At 39.2% G+C, this 19,713-nt stretch overlaps 2 protein-coding genes and 1 pseudogene across 2 annotated transcripts; 1 reads left to right on the top strand and 2 right to left on the bottom strand.

Moving 5' to 3' along the window:
• Positions 1-5,975: 5,975 nt before the first annotated feature.
• Positions 5,976-6,915, bottom strand: LOC145479498 (uncharacterized; annotated as a pseudogene).
• Positions 6,916-9,038: 2,123 nt separating this feature from the next.
• Positions 9,039-17,090, bottom strand: LOC145479497 (uncharacterized). Its single transcript, XM_081457879.1, has 11 exons — positions 16,999-17,090; positions 15,644-15,677; positions 14,330-14,435; positions 14,027-14,112; positions 13,389-13,475; positions 13,009-13,157; positions 12,489-12,582; positions 12,268-12,361; positions 11,712-11,804; positions 10,974-11,052; positions 9,039-9,564 (listed from the first exon to the last, which is right to left on the bottom strand). The coding sequence occupies exons 1-11, from the start codon at positions 16,999-17,001 to the stop codon at positions 9,475-9,477; spliced, it is 915 nt and encodes a 304-aa protein (XP_081314005.1). The 5' UTR covers positions 17,002-17,090; the 3' UTR covers positions 9,039-9,474.
• Positions 17,010-18,735, top strand: LOC145479500 (cytochrome c oxidase subunit 7C, mitochondrial-like). Its single transcript, XM_081457880.1, has 2 exons — positions 17,010-17,276; positions 18,359-18,735. Exons 1-2 carry the CDS (start codon positions 17,073-17,075, stop codon positions 18,479-18,481), a joined length of 327 nt encoding a protein of 108 aa, XP_081314006.1. The 5' UTR covers positions 17,010-17,072; the 3' UTR covers positions 18,482-18,735.
• The last annotated feature ends 978 nt before the right edge of the window (positions 18,736-19,713 follow it).

The raw sequence follows: 19,713 nt of genomic DNA, 5'->3' as shown, positions 1-19,713 counted from the left end.
CAGACAGTTACACAGCAGATGGGTGGAGATATCAAATGGCAGGTTGGGACGAGGGCAATGGTAGATAATGGAATGAAGAGGGGAAATTGGAGAGTGATGCTCCTCTAGAGTGGTTGTACAGTCAGGCTGATTCAAGAACCTACAATGAAGGATAACCCCCTAGTAATGATGTGCTCAGTGCATGGTGTAGTGGTAACCAAGGCTACGATTCAGATCTCAGAAGGAGTCCTGTTTTTGTTATAGGAAAAAGACAGGCAGCCTTTGTAACAAAAGTTATTCCTTTTGATATTTAGATGACACATCTGATAGGGATGAAACTCGGCTTTTGATTATTTGTTGAAAATTGAAGAAATAATGCATCCCATGCTCAGTAGAAATAATGTTACATGTTCCAGGCCATAAAGGCAGTAGGTAGGATGGAGAGTGAGTCATGATGGATGATCTTTATCAGAAACATTTCCATCCTTCCAGCATTCAGTTAAAGATGTTCAAGTGTATTTCTTGCAAGAACTACAGTGCAAGGTTTTCTGGCTGCAATGAAACAAAATCATCCATGCATTCAGGAGAAGTACCAGGTGATGAACTGACACATCTTGATGAAGAAGAGGCTAACAGCAATCACATGAACTGAGGAGGATTCACGTTGCTTGCACAAAGGTGTTACAGCAACAGAGATGCCGCACCTGCACCCCTGCCTGCACCACCACCTGCGCCACCAACTTTGCCTCCTACCTGCAAACTGCCAAAAAAAAAGGAAAAAAAAAAGAAAACAACTGCATTGCCTCCACCTTTGTTGCTGTAACACCTTTGTGCAAAAGCATGGTGAATCATCTCCAGTTCATGTGACTGATGTAAGCTACTTCTTCATCAAGGTGTGTCAATTCATTGCTTGGGACTTCTCCTAAATGCATGGAAGATGATGCTTTGTCACAGCTGGAAAGTCTTTGCACTGTAGTTCCTGCAAGAAATACACTCAAACATCTTGAGCGAAATGCAAAAAGGATGGAGAAGTCTCTGATATGAGAAAAGATCACCAACCACAACTTACTTTCCACCCCAACTGCTGCTCTTTTATGGCTTAAGACAGGTGACATCATCCCAAACAAGCATGCAATATCATTCCCACAATTTTAAACAGCCGATCAGAAGCTGTGCATCATCCAAATGAGGTGCATCATCTGAATATCAGGTAGAAATGACTGTTGTTTTATTTGACCTGTCTTTTTCCTATAACAACAAAAACTCATTCAGAGATTTGAATCCTCACCTTGGTGGCCACAACACTATGTGCCGACCAAAACACTACTGAAGAATTGTCCTTCACTGTGGATTCTTGAATCAATCTGACAGTACAACCAAACTCAAGGGGTACCATTCCCTGATTTCCCCCACCCGATTCCACAATCCACTACTGCCCAGGGACCCAATCTGCCACTCCACATTTCCAGTCATCTGTCGTATAATTGCTTGCTAAAAGTGCATGTTAACAAATGCCCTTTCCCTCCCTCACTTAAAAGTTCTGTGATATATCTAGTGAAGGGTGCTGGACTTAAATGGTGAAAGGTTTGCTTCACACAGGACACCAAATCCCCCTTTTTGTCTTTGTGGCTAAGAATGAGTACATTCACATGATGTTTTCACTGGCTACAGGGCATGGAAGCCAGTTCCATTCCTAAGGGATCCGAGAAGCCAGATGGATAATCAGCACGGGTGCTCAACTCGAGTCTCTGTGACATGAAGTGACTAGGAGTTCTGCTTCTCACCCTTGATGAGATGCTGGTCCACTGCAGGTGACCCCAAGCAATTATCAGGTTGCCCTCACAAATTGGTCAGTGCCATTTACACTCTTGGAGAGAAAGAGGCATTGCGAGGGTAGAGTGTCTTGACTGAGAACACAACACAGTGACCCCAGCTTGGGCTCCATTTCAGACCTATTGATCCAGACTCTCACTGACTAACCATAAGGCCATCAACTCACCACCCCTGGCCAACACCGCATCAACTCCTCCCAGCAATGGCAAGAACATTATTGTTAACAGTCAAACTTGTGATGATACCTTTAAACCATGAAGAATTCTGATCGAACATTTTGACAGCAGGCCATACATCATTTTAGATATTTAATACGAAGCCAATTTTAACTTGCCTTGTTACATGTATTTGATTGATGGTAGCAGCTAGCAATGAATGAACTTAATTGTTATGACTTACCGGTAGGTAAAGCATGAATGGTTTTTTCCCAACTTTCACACTAAAGTTGTCTGGTATACTCACTGGTGGGACTTACATTGAAACATTCCAGGTTATGTTTTACAGGACAAAGAGAACTTCTTGGAGTCTATAAGATAGAAAATGAAATGGAAAGCACCCCATCAGCAAGTAGCTAGCACATTGCTAAGCTTATTTGCTCTTTGCCCTAATTTACATCACTCTGTTAGTCTGAAGAATCATTCATTTGTGTATGAAAGCATAATTTTGTGTAACCATTTATATACCCAGGTGCATAAATGGATAGATAAGAACTTATTCCTTGAGATAATGCAATATCCAAAACTCAGTGTACAATGGAGACCAACTACACTTGGGAGAGAATGTTTTGCAAATCTACCCAAACACAAGTAACAAAAGTGAAATACAGCAACACAGCCAGGAAACTGACTTGAGGCTAAGGTTTGCCCATGTACCTGGAGCATTTTTTAAGACTGACAACCTCTTCTTTGATGTAACATTAAATATCATTGGCAGACCAGCTGTGCACAGTCATACAATTATTACACTGTAAGCTTACAGTTATTTTGAAAAGTCTAATATCCGTCTTTCAACATACATGTACAGTCCTACCTTTCTCAGCTTGTTATTTATAAACAGTTGTTTTATGGACTTGTCATCAGAATAGTGACTTGTAACAACGCTGAAATACCAACAAGACAAACTTCATTTTAATAGTTGGCCAGGTACACAGTTGTTTAACATATGAAATGAGCTCATCAGTCCGCCCTCGCTCTCCCTTTCCACAGCACTTTCCTGGTAATCACTTGTTCTGTGATCATCATCCTGTACAGTGAAGCTACACTGTCCATCAAGTATTTTTATTCCTGGTAACTGACAAATATCTTTGTTTCTTTCTAGCCAAACAGAAGGATGTGGGACCAACACAACCATGTGCAACCTATTTTTAAACTCTGTACAGTTGTCAAATAATTAATGTTCGCATGAACTTGTCTTCCCAGTAGAAGGAATCTTACATTTGATCTTATCACATTAGCTAAGCGGTTCATGAGCTTTAACCACTTGCACCGAAGGAACAACTGGTAAAAACAACTGTACATGTAGACAAACTGGTTAACAGTTCAACATGGGAACATTGTATTCAAAGGAATGAAGCACTGCTTTCAACAGAAGTAACCGGTGTTCACCAGTTTATAACCATGACGTACATTAAAAACATTTTGCGAGCTTATTATCCTTATTATGAAATGCAACACACAACGTGGTCGTTTCACTTCTTTTCACAACGAACGATACAAAGCGCTGTGAACAAGTCAAATAGACTCGGCGACAGTCGACAGAAGCTTGTAACCTGGTTAAACATATATATCAAAGCTATGTGACCCTCATTCTACCATAAACTAAACATTAGCAACGTGTTTGGTCAAAAAAACTTACTTGGTTTAAAATTTCCCGCGTCTTCACTTGTACAACATTTCCCTCGAGTCTCCTACCCAGCGTGCACCGAGTGACCGAGTACCGTCTCATTTGTCAGCGGTTTGCCACAAAGGCGAGGTAAGCACTTTTTGTAACAGTCATATAGTGGTTTGTTTGCGCACGCGGGAGCTGATCTTCATGACAAAAATTTTAATTGCACACTAGACCCATACACATACAGTGGCAGTGGCTACAGTGAATTCAGTTTATCGGTCAAGGTAGCAAATCGATAGCAGGACCTAGAAAATACAAGTGACTCGTGGATTGTTCCATTTTATTAAAAAGTTGATCATTGGATAATGCAATTCAAGAGTTTTCATTGGCTAAGCGTCATCAGGGTATATATAGACAATAGCCTCCATTTGGCGTGGGCAAATGCTCAGATATTTGTCTGCGGACATTATCTGTCTCGTGTAGCGAATAGCTCGAGGAAAACTGCGAGCTTTGAAGAACAGATAATATTAATGTCCAAAGACTAATCAGTCAAATAACCGAGCTTGTAAGTGGGTCTGTTGCGTTGATTATTCCAAAGATTGCCATGAAACCATCAGAGGGTGAGTAAACAAAGAGCTCAAAAGAGAAGAATTCGATGGTGCGTGGAGCAAAAACTTCAAAGTCTAATATGTAAGCTTAGATATATTTTTCTCTTTTTTTTTTTTCGCAAAATACAGGAAAGAGAAACTAGAAAGTAGTAGTCTCTCGGTAGTTGGAGACGAGCGAAAAAAAAGAGGGCGAGCGGAAGAAAAAATGCGGAAGGACAAGGCCCCCTTCTTTTTTTCTCTCACTTGCCCTGTTCTTTTCGTTCGTCCCCAGCTACCAAGCCCCAGAAACGGGCTATAGAGAAAGTAATCTAGCAGCCTGCCAACAGGCTCCCGGTGAGCTAGCCGAGTGTGGTCTAGGGCGAGCGGGGCTAACCGAGAACGGTCCTGGTGACGAGGGAGGCGCATGGGACCCTACCCCGTTCGAAACCCGCTCCCACGCTTCGCTCGCGGATTGCGCCACTCGCTTCGCTTCGGTCGCGGAATTCTTTATTTCGTGCTAAACGGCTCACTTCGCTCACCGTATTTTTTTTCCGCCCTCGCTGGGAGCCTGTTTGCAGGCTGGTAATCCAGGGGTCACCGAATATTCAAGATCGCTCAATCAACACAAAGATTCTTCAGTGGCCACGGTATTACTTGAGGTATAGCAACCTCGAGTAGTGCAGCAAGGAACGAAGGCTGGATGAACGAGATTTGAAGGGGCACATTCGACTTAGCGAATTGACGTCAGTTTTCCCCGCGTCTGTCCTGCTATTAATCATGAATTTTGTCATAACATTGTTGAAGTAGATTTGGATCCACGAGACGTAGCCAAGTGGATCCGCAGACTACTTTGATAATGTTATGATGAAATTCATAATAACAGGACAGACGCATGAAAAACTGGCATCAATTTGTTTTTTGCAATAACCAATTGTCAAACTGTCCGCTCTCGCTAGTTGACGCATTGCATAAATTATAAATTCGTGTGTCTGTCCGCTCGATTTCCAGCCGTTTTGGGAGTGCGGCTGTTTGGGCGAAGGAACGCGGGCTCACAAAACGGCTGGAAATCGAGCCTAGGCGAGATGGGGCGAGATCGACGGGATGGGTGAGTTTGAAACAAAAAGGTTCGATAACAGATTAAGACGAATAGGAAATTGAGCAATTTCAGGTTTTAGTGGCAAAAATCTTGTTCCAAAATATTTTAAGTATATCTCATTCCTTTTTGCATTTTCTAAAAACTAAATATATAAATAGTTACCTGGAATAACATCAACAAGGCAACAACAATCTTTCTTCGCGTCTCCGGCGGTGTCCATGCATAATAAAGCAGCTTTAAATTTAAGAGTGAATCCATGAGAGAACCACTCCCTCGGCAGGAGGTGAGACAGCTCAAATCACCGATTTCGCTCAAACTTGGCACAAATTTTGGCGTTGGTGAGTGAATGATTGTGGCAAAAATGTACGTCAAAATATTTTATTCCTTCAAGTTGGTGGGCCATTTGAATGTGTGAAATGGCCATTTGACATTAATTTATGCATATTTAATTAGCCATCTTTGGTTTAGTATTTCTACGACAAGAAAACCCATGTGAAAATGAAATCCACTGAATCCACTGATTTTGGGCTCTCCGGCTTTGAAATTGTCGCATCTATTTAGTTGCTTCGAACCGAGTTTTACAGAAAATATCCCTTGCCATTCCGCTTTCATCATTACAGATGCTAGCAACTTGTTGGCATCGCTACTTAATTAGAAGGTAGTTCAAAATCCATAGACAGCCATCACTGCTGCCGCTATAACATACACATCTTTTTCAAAAACATTTAAAAATTACCGTGATAGTTAAACATTGTCATTGATCAAAAGGTTTTTACGATCATCAAAGAGCTTGTTCCAGAAGAACTTCATCATGGCGTAATAAAACGTGGCCTCGGCCGCGTTAACGACAATAGTTATCGCCTGAAATGCGGATGGGGTTCGACGAAAATTGTTGACGCCTGTTACTTGGAAAGCAGCTTGAGTCGAAATCAAAATGAAGAGATAAAAATTCTCCAGAATGAACAAAATCAGTGTTAGCATGTAAAGTAGATGCTCAGCACTAACTTTGGGCTTCTTCCATGGTGCAGGGACAGTATTCCACAGGTACACAACGAGAGTCGTAGAAATCTCACCAAGAATGAACCCTACCTCGATAAATTTACTTATCCCCTATGGCTCAGTTGAAATGACAATGATGTTGTAAGTAATAGCGATTGTCAGTTGCCCGAAAAGCGACCAAAACCGGGCATGCCTCGAGTTATTTCGAAGAACAGATACATATCCCTCATAGTCAGGTACTTTCACGAGAACTAAAATAACAAGCAAGGTGTTGATAACAGAAGCCATTTGCCATGCTATTTCCAATTCATCAGCATGGGAGAACAACGTAAAATTCTTACAACGGTAGCTGGCAAGTTTTTCACGGAAGAAGCAATCGGTGGCATGTATACTGTACAATATTAACCCAATGAATCGCCACAGAAGAACGGCAAGATACGTCAACATTACGAAAACCTTAACACAAGCCTGGCGCCTGCATAATCGGCAGTTTATCCTCTGAACATCTGGACCTATCAGGGTATAAGTAGTCTCCGACATTTTCTGTATCGATTCTGTATAGTAGGAAAGCAAGTGTTCAAAGTGCTTATTCGTTGCTATATCATCGACTGATTAACATTGGAGAAGTAAGGTTCTTGCCATATATATATAAGGAACTAGAACAATTAATTCTTCCGGTCTAGTGCGGAAATGCGACACTGGTTCCATAAATAAGTGTGACAACCACCGTTTCTTGGAAGACCCGGAACGACGCGCGAGGTGTTGTAAACTAACCGACCACACTATCTCGTTATAAACTCATACTTTTTTGATGCGTTTTCGCCTATCATCCACATTAAAACGCTCGAAAACGCTGATGAAAACAGAGACTTTCGAAAACTGTGACAAAAAAAAAACCGTCATATACTATCGCTTCCATCAGCGTTTGCGGGCGTTTTAGCGTGGACCATATACCTACGAAAACGTAATAAAAATATGCGTTTTCGAATGAAAACGTATTAGTCTGGAAAGGTAAAAATAAAAGGAAATCGCTCTAATGTGGTCGAAAATATTTTGCTTGGTGTTCGTTGAGACGAAAACGGGTACTTTTGAAAACGGATTAGTGTGGTTCGGGGCTAGTCTCCCACGCAGACGCACGCCCTTCGAGCGTCTGCGTGGGAAGCTACAATAGGTCGGGGACTGAACCTTATCAATCTGAGCTAAACAACACACATAATACATTGCCGCTTACGTATACGTGTAAAAAGCGAGGGTCTATTGTAGGGGGCCGTACATTCCGCAGACTGCTTTCGTTTTCTACAATAATCGACTGAGACCGCCCTTCTAGTCACGGGACGGTTATCATCACAACGTATCTCTTAACAGTTACAGTACGTAACAAATTCTTTCTAACTCCATTCATGCCAGTAACCAGCGAACAAAAAAGTAATTTGGACGTTTAATGGGTGGTCACAAACAAAAAGATTGCTCGAAATATTTGAATGACCACCACATAAACCACGCAAAAACTGACAGCCGTGAGCAAAAATTATGATTTCCCGCAACCGCGCGATAATTTCTTAAGCTTTGAACCGCCACATAATTGTGAATGTACCCGAAAAAAACCATTCGGTGCATGGATGAATTTGAAGTCAAGAAGATGATGCGATCTTATAGGAGATAAATAAAGAAAAAAACAATTCTCCCAAGGTTTAGGTCTGTGCGTTATTCCAAATAGATGTTTGTTTCGCACAAGTCTACCTTGTGTGCTTAGTATGGAGCGGCCATGTCACTGGTGTACCGCCGTAGTACTACACAGCAGTGATGCACTGCTGATGCAAATCGCGAAAAATCGGTGTCTGGGCTGAAAAAAAAAAAAAAAAAAAAAAAAAAAAGAAATGAAAAGAAAAAAAGCCTTAATAGAAAATTAAAGACAGAAATAAAAAAGTATAAAAAGACACCGCGACCCCGATTTAGTTGCGATACGGATATAAAAAGGTACAAAAGATATCCATGACATTTAGTCGTACAGACACCTTAAAGTTCTATTTGACACTCTGGCTTCAATTCCCGGTCACAACCGTTACTATACTCTGTAATTCAACAATGAACATAATAATACTTTAGGCGGAAAAATAGAAATATCCTGCCTGGGAATGAAAAAAAAAAGGCATTCTTATAAAAGAAAAGAGTATATCACGAGTTTGCACTGTTTCTTCTTGCATGCGATGGAATACATTGTATAGTGGAACCTCTATATAACGAAGTCCTCGGTATTACGAGCGATATTCTTTGCCCCAGCAATGGTAAAATGTATGGAAAAAGAACCTCGATACAACGAAACCGTGTTGTAGCGAACATATTTTGCCAGTCCCTCGGCCCTTTGCTATATCCAGGTTCCATTATCAATCTTCACAATAGGATATCAGACAAGCCAACGATATCATGGAACACGCTCCTCGCCGAATTAAGGTTGGTTACCAGTATCAATGTTTTCAAGACGAAACTCTACTGGATGGGGGATGCCGAAGCTGCAATCCGTGCAACGTTTAATTCGGTTTTTTTAAATGCTTTTGTCTTTTTTTTAATGTTATGTATTTTACGAAATCTGTAAATAGCCAAAAATTTTAAGCTTTTCTCAGGCTTTGTTATTTCCTTTTAGGTGGGTGTCCTCTATTAGTAGAGGGTTATCCCTCGGCTAAAGCAATTCGACACGCTAATACAGTTTTTTTTATTATTTTTATTTTAGTATATCACAAGTTTACACTCCTTCTGTTAGCTTAGGACTGGATACATGTGTAACAATCTTTACAATATGATATCAGACTAGACAACAACATCAGATCAGATCCAGCCTGCTTAGCTGGCGTAAAATGGGGAGGATGGGGGAGAGACAACGGGGATATCAGGGGGTATTCCTCGCGTTTTTCACTTCCCCAACTCCTGTCCCGTCTAGCTTTTTCTGGGTCCGGGACGCTTACAACACAGGCTAGATCAGATCATAACTGGGTTGCTGGTTTCTCCATAACGCAGTCCTGCATCTCGTTTCATTTACAAGCCGCTAACTATTAGTTTGATTGTCACGGGTCACGCAATGCTCGTCCAAAAATAAGAAAAGAGAAAACAGTTTTACTTCACTACTTGTTACAATGATATAGCTAATGATGACAGAAATCACAGAGGGCAGTTATAAACAATAATTGACTTGTCATCTGATACGGACACGATCTTGGAGCCAGTGGCATTGTACTTCACTCCCCACACCTGACATAAGCAGAACAGAAAAACAAAACTGATTAGGAAATCACAAAGCCTGGCAACTACCTCACAAGTCTGTTGCATCTTCTAAAACTTCTAGGGTTTGGGTGGAGGGATAAGGAAGGAGCAAAGCCTGGAGGGACTCCCCTATAGAAATGACGATGATGATCTCTCAGGGTGCAAAGTAGTAAAATTACAAAAGTTAGAGCTATCGCGGTTCCTTCTAGGAGATCGAGCCGAAAAATAACAGGAACTTCGTGTTACTCAACTGATTTTTACTTGATATTTTTTATTTATTTGTCAAACATAACCACAGTCCTCCGACCTAGCCTGTTTTTTAGTTAGGAAGCAGCAGCAGCAGCAGCGCACAAAACAGCAAGAGCGAAAATAGGGCGCCGTTCTGTGTTTTTCTCTGCCGTTTTCGTGCTCCTCCCCGCGGGCTGCTCCCCAACTGTACGAAGGCCTGGAACAGGCTACAGTCCTTCAGACCTGTCGTCAAGAAATAGATCAATGTTGATTTGTTGTATCAGAATCGGTATCTCCTTGAACATGAATGTGAGCCACGCCCACCCACACAGCAAGATTTTGATGCCTTGGAGATGGTTCTTTTCCAAATTCCAGACAAGCACCATTAGAAAGTAAAAGGCTGATGAAGGCGACTGCCATGCCACCACACAGGGATTCGACTACAAAAATCACAGAGGAATCAAACTCTTGCTGTTCCATGAAAATGCAGGGATCACCTTCTCTCTCTCTACACGCCTCATCAACATCCCGAAAGGGGGAACTTCCACATGAAAAGGTCGGGGATGCTTGTCGTCTCGTTTAGAGGTATAAATCAAGGATTCTGGTCTCACTTAGCTAGGATGTTCATGAGAAAACGCCACTTTTTTTAGCTGTAAAAGTATCTTCTAGGGTGCACTCGAAGACATAATATTAAGACAATTATCTTATTTCTGTTTTTAAGCTTGATTTCTACCGGTCTCTCGAGTCTGGTCTACTAGCATAGGCTCCTTTCCTGAACAGCGACTGGTAATCAAGCCTATTTCGTTTCAAGTGGTATCTTTTAGGGGTCAAATAAAGATGTCAAAGCCACGCCCAGATTACTCTCCTTTAGGGGTTAAATTCAAATTTTCCGACAAGCACCCGCGACCTTTCCGGGATCAGCATACAGGGAACTCTCCATTGCCTTGTAAGAAGGCAGTGATCACACTTCCTCAAATAACAATTCCTTTAACGAGTTTCTACATTTCTCTGAGGAAGAATTTACAATAGGTTTCCTGACCAAGATGTTTTCCCTCAGATAACCAGGTGCTTTAATTAATAACCTGCCTGCTTGGAGTTATTGTAAACTAGACAATAGTTTTTGATTTGTCACCCTAAGTAAATATATGCCACCTCAAGTTAGTATATACCTGATCGTTGTGTTCGTAAAAAGTCTGAACACACTGTCTTGAGCCTGCATCCCAGACCTTCACAGTCTTGTCACTAGAACTTGAAAAAAAAAAAAAGGAAAAACTTATCAATCAAACTTTTAGCAGAGGGAGAACAATGACATCTATCTGCCAGAGTGCTACTTTGTTCAAAATTATTGTTTTAGTTCTAACTTTTATTTTCTTATTCATTGAATCAGTTTATTCTATTGGTATAAGATTATTTTGACCTAAGATTGTGCAGTTCCTGAAAATATCCATACTCCCCTGACAAAAAGGATTGGAATTTCTTGGGAGTGAGGTGAGGGGTTCTGTAAGATCGAAAAATTTAAAGACATTTATGAAGCTTAATTGGAATTTCCAGAGGGGTGGGTGGGGGATCTTGGAAAAAATCCCTTCCTTGGGGAGGTATGGATATTTTATGGAAGTACACATTGTCTGGGTAAAGTTTTGACAAAACATTACTTCTGTGTTTCTGCTTTATTGACTATATAGCAGCTTTTTCAATGCTTCTCAAAGGATTTCAACTAACTCTCCTTTCACAGTCTCCTCACAGTTAGAAGTAGATTTACTACTATTGAAAAGTAGATACAATCATTAATTCAAGACTTTGTATTTTGGTTTCTATTGTCATGTTTTGAAGATCACTTTGTGGTGACGTAGACATAATATCTTGGTACGAGTAGAGAATTTTTAAATTTTTAACCACATAGTGAATACCTTGAGACAAAGTGTGTGTTGTCTGGACAAAATGAAACACCAAGAACCCACGAGCCATGTCCCGACAGAGTTCCAACTAAGTTAGCATTTTGTCTGTAAGAGGTGAAATGAACACAAACAAACAAGCGAACAAAAATAAGACAGAAACAAGTCATTCAAATCTAGATGCAGTCAAGCAAAGTGTAAACCAAACATGTTATGAATAATCAATAACTTGCTGTAGAGACTGTACTCTAGGCTACCATTGGAAATTGTACAAAGCTAAAAAATAAGAAATTTCAGCAGTACACAAATTTCACACTTCCACAGCCCACATACAGTACCCATAGTTTAGCACTCTGCCCAGATCTAATTTGGCACATTATTCAAAATAGCAACTTTGGGACAAATTTTATGCAAGGCAATATCAGCCAACAAATTAACGAACTGTTCATGGTTTAAAATCCGTGTTTCAACAATTGTCCCTTGTAAATTTATGCAACATAGCCCAAGGAACAGGGCTACACAGAGGAGCCACAATGAACAACTACAGCGAAGTTAATGCCCTGAATGGTACACATCATATATCTTGATGTGATTGTCATCAGAAGCAGTAATCAACAGCTGGGAGTCAGGTGAGAATGTTAATGATCTGATAGGCATGGCGTGACCTGCAGAGAACCAAAAAATTCATTGATCAATGTATTCTGATAATTACATGTCAAATGAATTCATTAGTCCAGCTTATCATTTTGGCTTGCAAATAATTTTTTCTTGGATAAATTTTTGATTTCTCACCTTCTAGAGTGTGGAGTAATTTTCCTGTGGTCAGGTCAAAAATGTTTATTATTCCATCAATGGCTCCACAAGCAATATAATGACCATCAGGACTCTGAAGTCAAATAAATTTATAATTATTAATGATCACTGAAAATAATTCAATTTTACCCAGTTCCAGCTAACATCAGAGATAAGGAAAAGGGGCCATCCATTTTCATGACATGTTTTAGAATAGCCCAGCAGCAAACAGCCATGAGAACTGGTTTTCAGAAGTTTTGGTTACACACCTTAGAGTACTTTACTTTGATTCGTTTTCATTACTAAAATTCATTTTCATTCCCAGGGTCCTCTACTCCAAGGAGAGGATGCTGGGAACAAGGTTGCTGTCTCCACTGGTCATCAACATATCAGAATGGGACTTAGGACACCTGCTCAACAGTTTGGGCTGTTTAGGATGCAAGCATGTGTGGGGAGTACACTGTGTAAGACTGTACATTGAACAGGTCATGACATTAAAAAAGAAGCCATAATAACATACATAAGCTATGCTCATGGTGAATTTTCCTCTTGTATCCAGAGCACTCTCCTTTTTGCCACTTTCGACACCTATTAAACTAATTTTACCAGCATGGCTGCCAGTAGCAATGTATCTTGAGTCTGGTGAGAATGCAACAGTCCAAGTATCCACTGTAAAGAAACAATTATATTGAACAGTAAATTAATAATGACTCACTGCAATGGACCACTTTGACAATATCACACTTTTCTCATTTTTTCAGTCAAACCAAAAATAAGCCTCACCGCTAGATTTATCACACCAACTTTAGTTAAATTTTTTGAAGTTTCATAAGAACCAGTTGCAAACTCATTGAAATGTAGAACCCCAAATTTTTACAATATAATCATGTGGTGCAGTACCTGGTCCACAGTCAATGGCTTTCAGCTGTTTTCCTGATTCTAAATCCCATATTCTGATATGGCTGTCCAGTGAACTTGAGGCTGCAACTGTTTTACATCAGTTTTGGTCAAGGATTTCACAACTAGTGATTGCTATAAACTAGCAGACATTACTGTTTCAAGAGCATTCATGACTGTACGGTGATGATCTACACGACTGTTATTAACTTTATAAAATAATATGCAACTTAGGGACTGGTCAAAATGTACAGGGCGGGGTGGGTGGGGGTGGGCTGGAGCATTAATATTTAAAATGTGGTGGTTAGAAAACACATGACCCACTCCTTCCATTTGGCACAACACTGAGTGACCCACTCCCAAATAAAGGTTGAAAATTACATGACCTACCCCCTATTAAACCTGATTTTGGTTGCATAATCCGACAAAATCACATTTTGTGTCTGAAATATTATCGTGGTTAAGCGTATTAACCATATTGGGAATGATATTGCCTGCCTGGCTTGGCTATCGCAAGGAAATTCTTTCTCACAAAGAAGTTTGGTTTGCCTGCCTGTGAAAACCAATTACCGACCCATTGACAACCTCAAAGTAACCCCTGACTTAAACAATTGTGCAAATGAATTAATATTGCAGGATACTTGTTCCAGTTAAGTTAATGTCCACTGACACAACTCCAAGTTGATGTCCTTCAAAGTTAAATCTTGGCTCCAATTTCTCCTCATTCCTGCAAGAATATTATATAATATGATTTCTTTTAAAATTCCTCTCTTTCCTTCAAAACAACTGCTACTGTAATTGCCCAAAGAAAATAAACAAAGAAGGAAAAAGCTAGGAAAAAACTAGATAGATTTCTTAAAGTTTTACTTTCACGTATCTTGCCTCTGCGACAACACCATGTATTACTTTGAGGTAAAAAACATATGTACAAACTTAATACTCACCATCTCCAGCACTTGACCATATCATCAACAGCACCTGTTATGATATTTTCTATTCCATCCTTGTCACTTGTTCCCCAGGTTACTGTCCAAATACTATCCTCATGTGCTAATTAAAAAAAATGTTCAGCTATGTTTTCCTGCTTACCGTTGATGTTTAGTTAATAGTTAATTAGGTGTGAATCAGTCTATGATAGTAAATTTTTAAAGTTTTAGATTTTAAAACTCATAAATTACATAAATCTTTGTATTGTAGGAATACACATATGTATTTTGAACGAGTTTGTACAGCTGTTAGACGTGACATGTCTAAATAAAGTATTGCATTGTATTGTATTGCTGTTTCTTGCAGTGTTTAGTATTTACGACAAGTAAGTACTTAGTTTACAGTTGTACCTGCTTCATGACAGATGTACAGTGTATTATGTATAACCAACAGCTTGTAAAAATATAGTTTCAGTTATCAAATCTAGTTATAAATTTGCTTTTAAAAAGTTAAAACTCAGATACCCATAAGCTATGCAGCTACCATAACAGTCTTTAGAGGTATTCATGCATATCATCAAAAGGTCCTCCAAAGACTTCCCAAGGCTAAATTCAATAATGTCTTTGAAATTTGAAGATTTCCAATGATTATCCCAAGCCTTATTGTCTTAAGGTTTGTAAATACTTCATCTAGTTACAAAAGAACAACAATGTTTCTTTATAGGGAAATCCTCAAAGATCTTGATGTTAACAAGTCATTCTTACTCAAATTATCTGGAAACCAAAAACATTTGTAAATGTTCAAAAATGTCAGAATTCATGGTACTCCTTCCTGCTGTGTAATTTTGTTTTAAGCCTACAAAAAAAATTTATTTATGGTTAAGAACCGACAACGGACCGACAACACATCGGCTCTTAACCATAACATTTGCTTGATGTTTTAAAAAGTTGTTATTGATAAAAAAAAATTGCATCATCATTCTCAATTGATCATCCTGGAGCAGCTGTCTAAATTCATGGGTGCAGACAAATTACTCCTTGATTTTGGTGCAAAATGTCAGTGTTAATTTATGACAACCATTGGCACAAAATTTCTTGAAATTTCTCAATACAATAAACAAGTCAAAAACCCTAATTTGTTACCTATAATATTAAGAAATAATCAAATGGTATATTCGTGAAATAAGAAAATAATTTCAATTTTGCTTTGTAAAAATTCTAATTCTTTAGGCTCAAAAATTGTTAGAATTTTGATGAAATGTGCATGAAATTATGTCCCAATTTAATTCGTCACCATTACGCATACTTATTTTGTCTAGAGATATATCTTACCTTGTTCTTGCTTGAAGCATACACTGTACTGTGACTAGAACAAGAACAAGCAACCCATTTACATTTATGATTTTTATTAGAAAATGTTACAGCTTCCTTCAAACCCTGTTCAGAGCATCCTGACAGAGCTGCCGCTAAGTTTCAATTCACCTGTAGCATTGATCTTGACACCCATAACAAACTTGATACTTAATGGGTGAACTGTATCAACTAAAGGCAATTTCACCCATAACATCAAGGGCCCATCAAGCATACTCAGCCGTAAAAGAAGCTACAGGTTATGGCCCTCACTGACAGCCCTGTCCTGAGGGTGAGTAATGAGGGTGGTAAAGGGGGGGGGGGGGGGGTATAGATCACGTTTCACGGAAAATAAAGCAGCCCTTTCACAATTCACAAAAAATACAACATTGGCATTTCACGCTTCACGGAAAATAAAAGAGAACGTTTTGGAAAATCACCGTTCACAGCGACTATGGAAATCACGATTCACAAGGAAAAAAATGGCTATTTCACATTTCACAGGAAATAAAAGGGGTGATCACGGATCACGAAAATACCCTTTACCACCCTCAGTAATGTACTGTATTTGTTTTCTAAAGAAACTGTTGAGTTGTGCCAGCAGTTTTAAAGTAATATAAAATCTCTCAACTTGGAGTCTACAGTTAAAGTTAAAGTTTGTGAAGTTCACATTTCAAGTCCTAGCAATAGCCATTCATCAGCTCTGATGATGCAGGAAATTAACACTAAGTATTGAAAAGTCATTTTTGCAAACTCGCAACTGTGGCTAGCTTATCTTTATTAACTTCAAGTTTACTAAACAAACTAAATGTATACTGAAGATGGCCAATAGTTAACTTCCTCTTAATTCAAATCAGTGTTCAGATATAAGGCTGAAGTAATGATAAATTTAACAAAATCAGAGCAAAAGTTAAAAAGTTTGCTAAATCACTACAGACATGTGCGAAGGAAACCACCCATACTCGTCTTCGGGGCCACCTGTCCTACTTAATAATTAGCTGGCCTAGTCCGAATCTGAGGGCTTAATAAGCTTAAATTAATCATTACAGATTATTACTAAGTAAAGCTTACATGTGGTACCCATGCATTTGGCATTAGAATAGCGACAACATTATTAAAATTTAACAATCAGAAAGGTCATTTTTTCAGTGGATTATTAATAGTTTAAATATAAAGCTCCATGGACATTAGCTGTTAGCATGAATCAAGCGCTCACATTGGACAAAATTAGTCTAGATGATCAAATAGTAGTGAAACTGTTTCTATATCAAAGACGAAAGAGACCCAAGAAGCTGAAGACCATGTCATTTCAAAATAATTTAAAACATCTCACTTACCATGGCTTTGAATCAGACGAGAAGAATCATAAGAAGAAGTTGAAAGTTGCTGAGGAAGTTTAGTTCAGGCCGCTATGCTTACCGCCATCTTTAATTATTGGCTCAAGTCAGCGTTCATTACAACAGCGCACACTCAGTACTCCCTTAGTCTGTTGCGCCTTCGTTTCAAGATGTCGCTTTCGGGAAGGACACTCAATATTCTTGGCCGATCTGCCACCCGTGTTCGTTGCACTGGATTACAACGTTTACGTTCGGAGTATGCGGAAGGACCAGGAAATGTAAGTGTTTGATCTCTTTAATGGCAACTTGTGTTTCCTCTCTTTTTATACGTAAGCTTATTTCAGGATCAAAGGCAATGGCATTCCCACGCGTCATCACCGACTTCAGTGACCGTGTTAATTTTTTCCCTGTAGATTGTGGCTAATTGAAAACTTTCATGGAAATCTGTTCTTTTATTCAGAGGAATCTTACTTTAAATCATACCTAAACTGTTTCTCGGGATGATACACTTCCCTCGTTGTTCTATTTTTCGAACCTCAATTCCAGACTGTACAATATGTGAAGGGTCCTTTTGTGGGTACCCTGCTAGTAGAGTTGCTTCGCCGTTTCCTCAAAAATAGGAAACGTTATCCTCTTTTCTGATTTTCCAAGGAAAGACCAAAGCAACTTTGCTGGCAGTGTTTATCATTATATTTTATTGGAGACAGAGAGCTAGCAGTTAAGCGTGGTTGAACGTGAAATAACTACTCTTAATAAATAATAATTAGTGTTTAACCAGTGGACAACTTTGTTTTCTAGCAAATCAAGATATGCGTTTGTGATAAACATGGAATTAAACAAATTGTCACAAGATGGGAGGTTTAGTCGGGTGCACAGCCATGAATGTGTATTCCCTCAGCTGACTACAGCTCTTTACATTTGACCATAGGCTAGCATAGTGCTTCTTAGAACTCTGCTAGCCCCTGCTAGCGCTATGCAGTGGTGTGTTTTTTCATTAATGTATACACTTTAAATTAGGGCCCATTCACACTATAATGGAGAAATATGAAAACACAACTTATTTCTATGGCTTGTCCTACTGTCCACACTAAATATTCATCACAAAAAGGGAGCTTTTTGAAAATGCTTTTCAAACTGATGGAATTTGAAAACACTGGCCTTGCGTTTTAGTGTGCTTGGAAAAAATTTTGAAAAGGGAGCTTTTTGAAAACGATGGTGCCATGACAATCATGTGACTTGTCTGCCCAAATTTTCCTCGAACACAAATCCCAAATGAGCGATGATTGTTGCATATTATGGATGGGGCCTTAATCTTTAAGGTATTAATAATAGGTAATTTATTTGTCTTGCCTATTTTTAGAACATGCCTTTCCAGACAAAGAACAAGCCAAGGCTTCTTATGACCATGATCCTGTATTGTGGAACAATGTTTACCTTGCCTTTTATTGCTGTGAGATTCCAGATGGCCAAGCAGTCAAGCTAATGGTGTGGTCTAGTGTGGTGATTTAAATGCAAGAGCTGAAAATGAAGATTTGTAATTCAAATGCATGTGTAAAACCTCTTTTAAGCATGTACTGTTCCAGTCGGTTATGAACATGTCATGACACAAGCTTTATTGTAACTTGTTAGTGCCAACATTAGTTTAATGATTAATAGTTTGTCATTGGTGATGTAAGCTTCTGTAAATTTTGTTATCAAGATTTTGTTGGATTGAAGCAATAAACCATTTGTTTTCAAGTTTCTTGGAGAGAACTAAGAATCTAACAATATTCAACTTGCCAAAGCCAACAGACAAGCTTTCAGCCCGTTTTCCCCTCTTGCTAATTGGCTCCAGTGGTCAAGATTGATCACAAAAACCTCATTAAGTCACAGGGATTTGTAGTGACTATCAAACCATCAACAAACATACCTCTACTGTGCCATCTTGTGGAATGCTTGGAAAATAGGTAAACTGATTTCAGCACAAAGGAAAAATGTGACATACTGCATCATGGCAAGTGAATAATAATTTATAAAAGTTCTACAGACAAACCCCTACTAACAGGGACTCCGGTAGGTGGACTACCTCCTGTAGGCAGACACTTGGCCCAGTTACATGCAAACAATTAGGGTTCATACAGGCCCTGAAAAACCTGGAAAGTCCTGGAATTTTATTGCAGCATTTTCCAGGACTGGAAGGTCCTGGAACAAGACTGGTCCAGGAATGTTCTGGAAATCTGTTAAATTCACTAAATTCTCAAAACTTACTCTATGAGTTATGTCTGCAGAATTAATGTTCAGATCTTGGGAGTGAAAGGGTTAATGTAAATTTTAGAGTCCTAGAAAAATAAATCTCAGACCTGGAAAAGTCCTGGAAGTTTTTTTCTTAAAAAGAGCATGAACCCTGAACAATACATTAACTACCCATAGGTGACACCTCTCTTAAGCACACATTTCTACCGATACCAGTCATGTCCACTTAGGACACATTTTACTGCAGTCATTTCTTGATTTTCCAGTACTACTCAGTATCTGAGTGTACTAAACTGAACGAACAATGACGGTGACTTTCCCTGTAATGAACGGAGATATTTTTTCAAATGGTCCAAGCACTGTTGCTCTTGGTCAGTTACAGGCTCTGACTTGAATAATTTCAAAATCTTTTTGGCAGTGGGCCTCTTAATTTTATAAAGATTTTCTAAAGTCACAACAGATTGGAAATCTGGAAGAGAAATC

This window comes from Orbicella franksi, chromosome 2 (genome assembly GCF_964199315.1).
Source record: "Orbicella franksi chromosome 2, jaOrbFran1.1, whole genome shotgun sequence".
NCBI lineage: Eukaryota > Metazoa > Cnidaria > Anthozoa > Scleractinia > Merulinidae > Orbicella > Orbicella franksi.
Note: the sequence above shows the minus strand (reverse complement) of the source record. Positions and strands in the feature narration are given on the sequence as shown.

Bases quoted from the DNA above. Each gene is read 5' to 3' on its own strand.
- LOC145479500 (XM_081457880.1), top strand. From the start codon at position 17,073: ATGCTTACCGCCATCTTTAATTATTGGCTCAAGTCAGCGTTCATTACA. The intron at 17,277-18,358 runs GTAAGTGTTTGA...GCCTATTTTTAG, and splicing joins ATGCGGAAGGACCAGGAAAT to AACATGCCTTTCCAGACAAA.
- LOC145479497 (XM_081457879.1), bottom strand. The intron at 13,158-13,388 runs GTACTGCACCAC...GTTTCTTTACAG, and splicing joins AGCCATTGACTGTGGACCAG to TGGATACTTGGACTGTTGCA. The intron at 12,362-12,488 runs GTGAGAAATCAA...GGTTCTCTGCAG, and splicing joins ATTACTCCACACTCTAGAAG to GTCACGCCATGCCTATCAGA.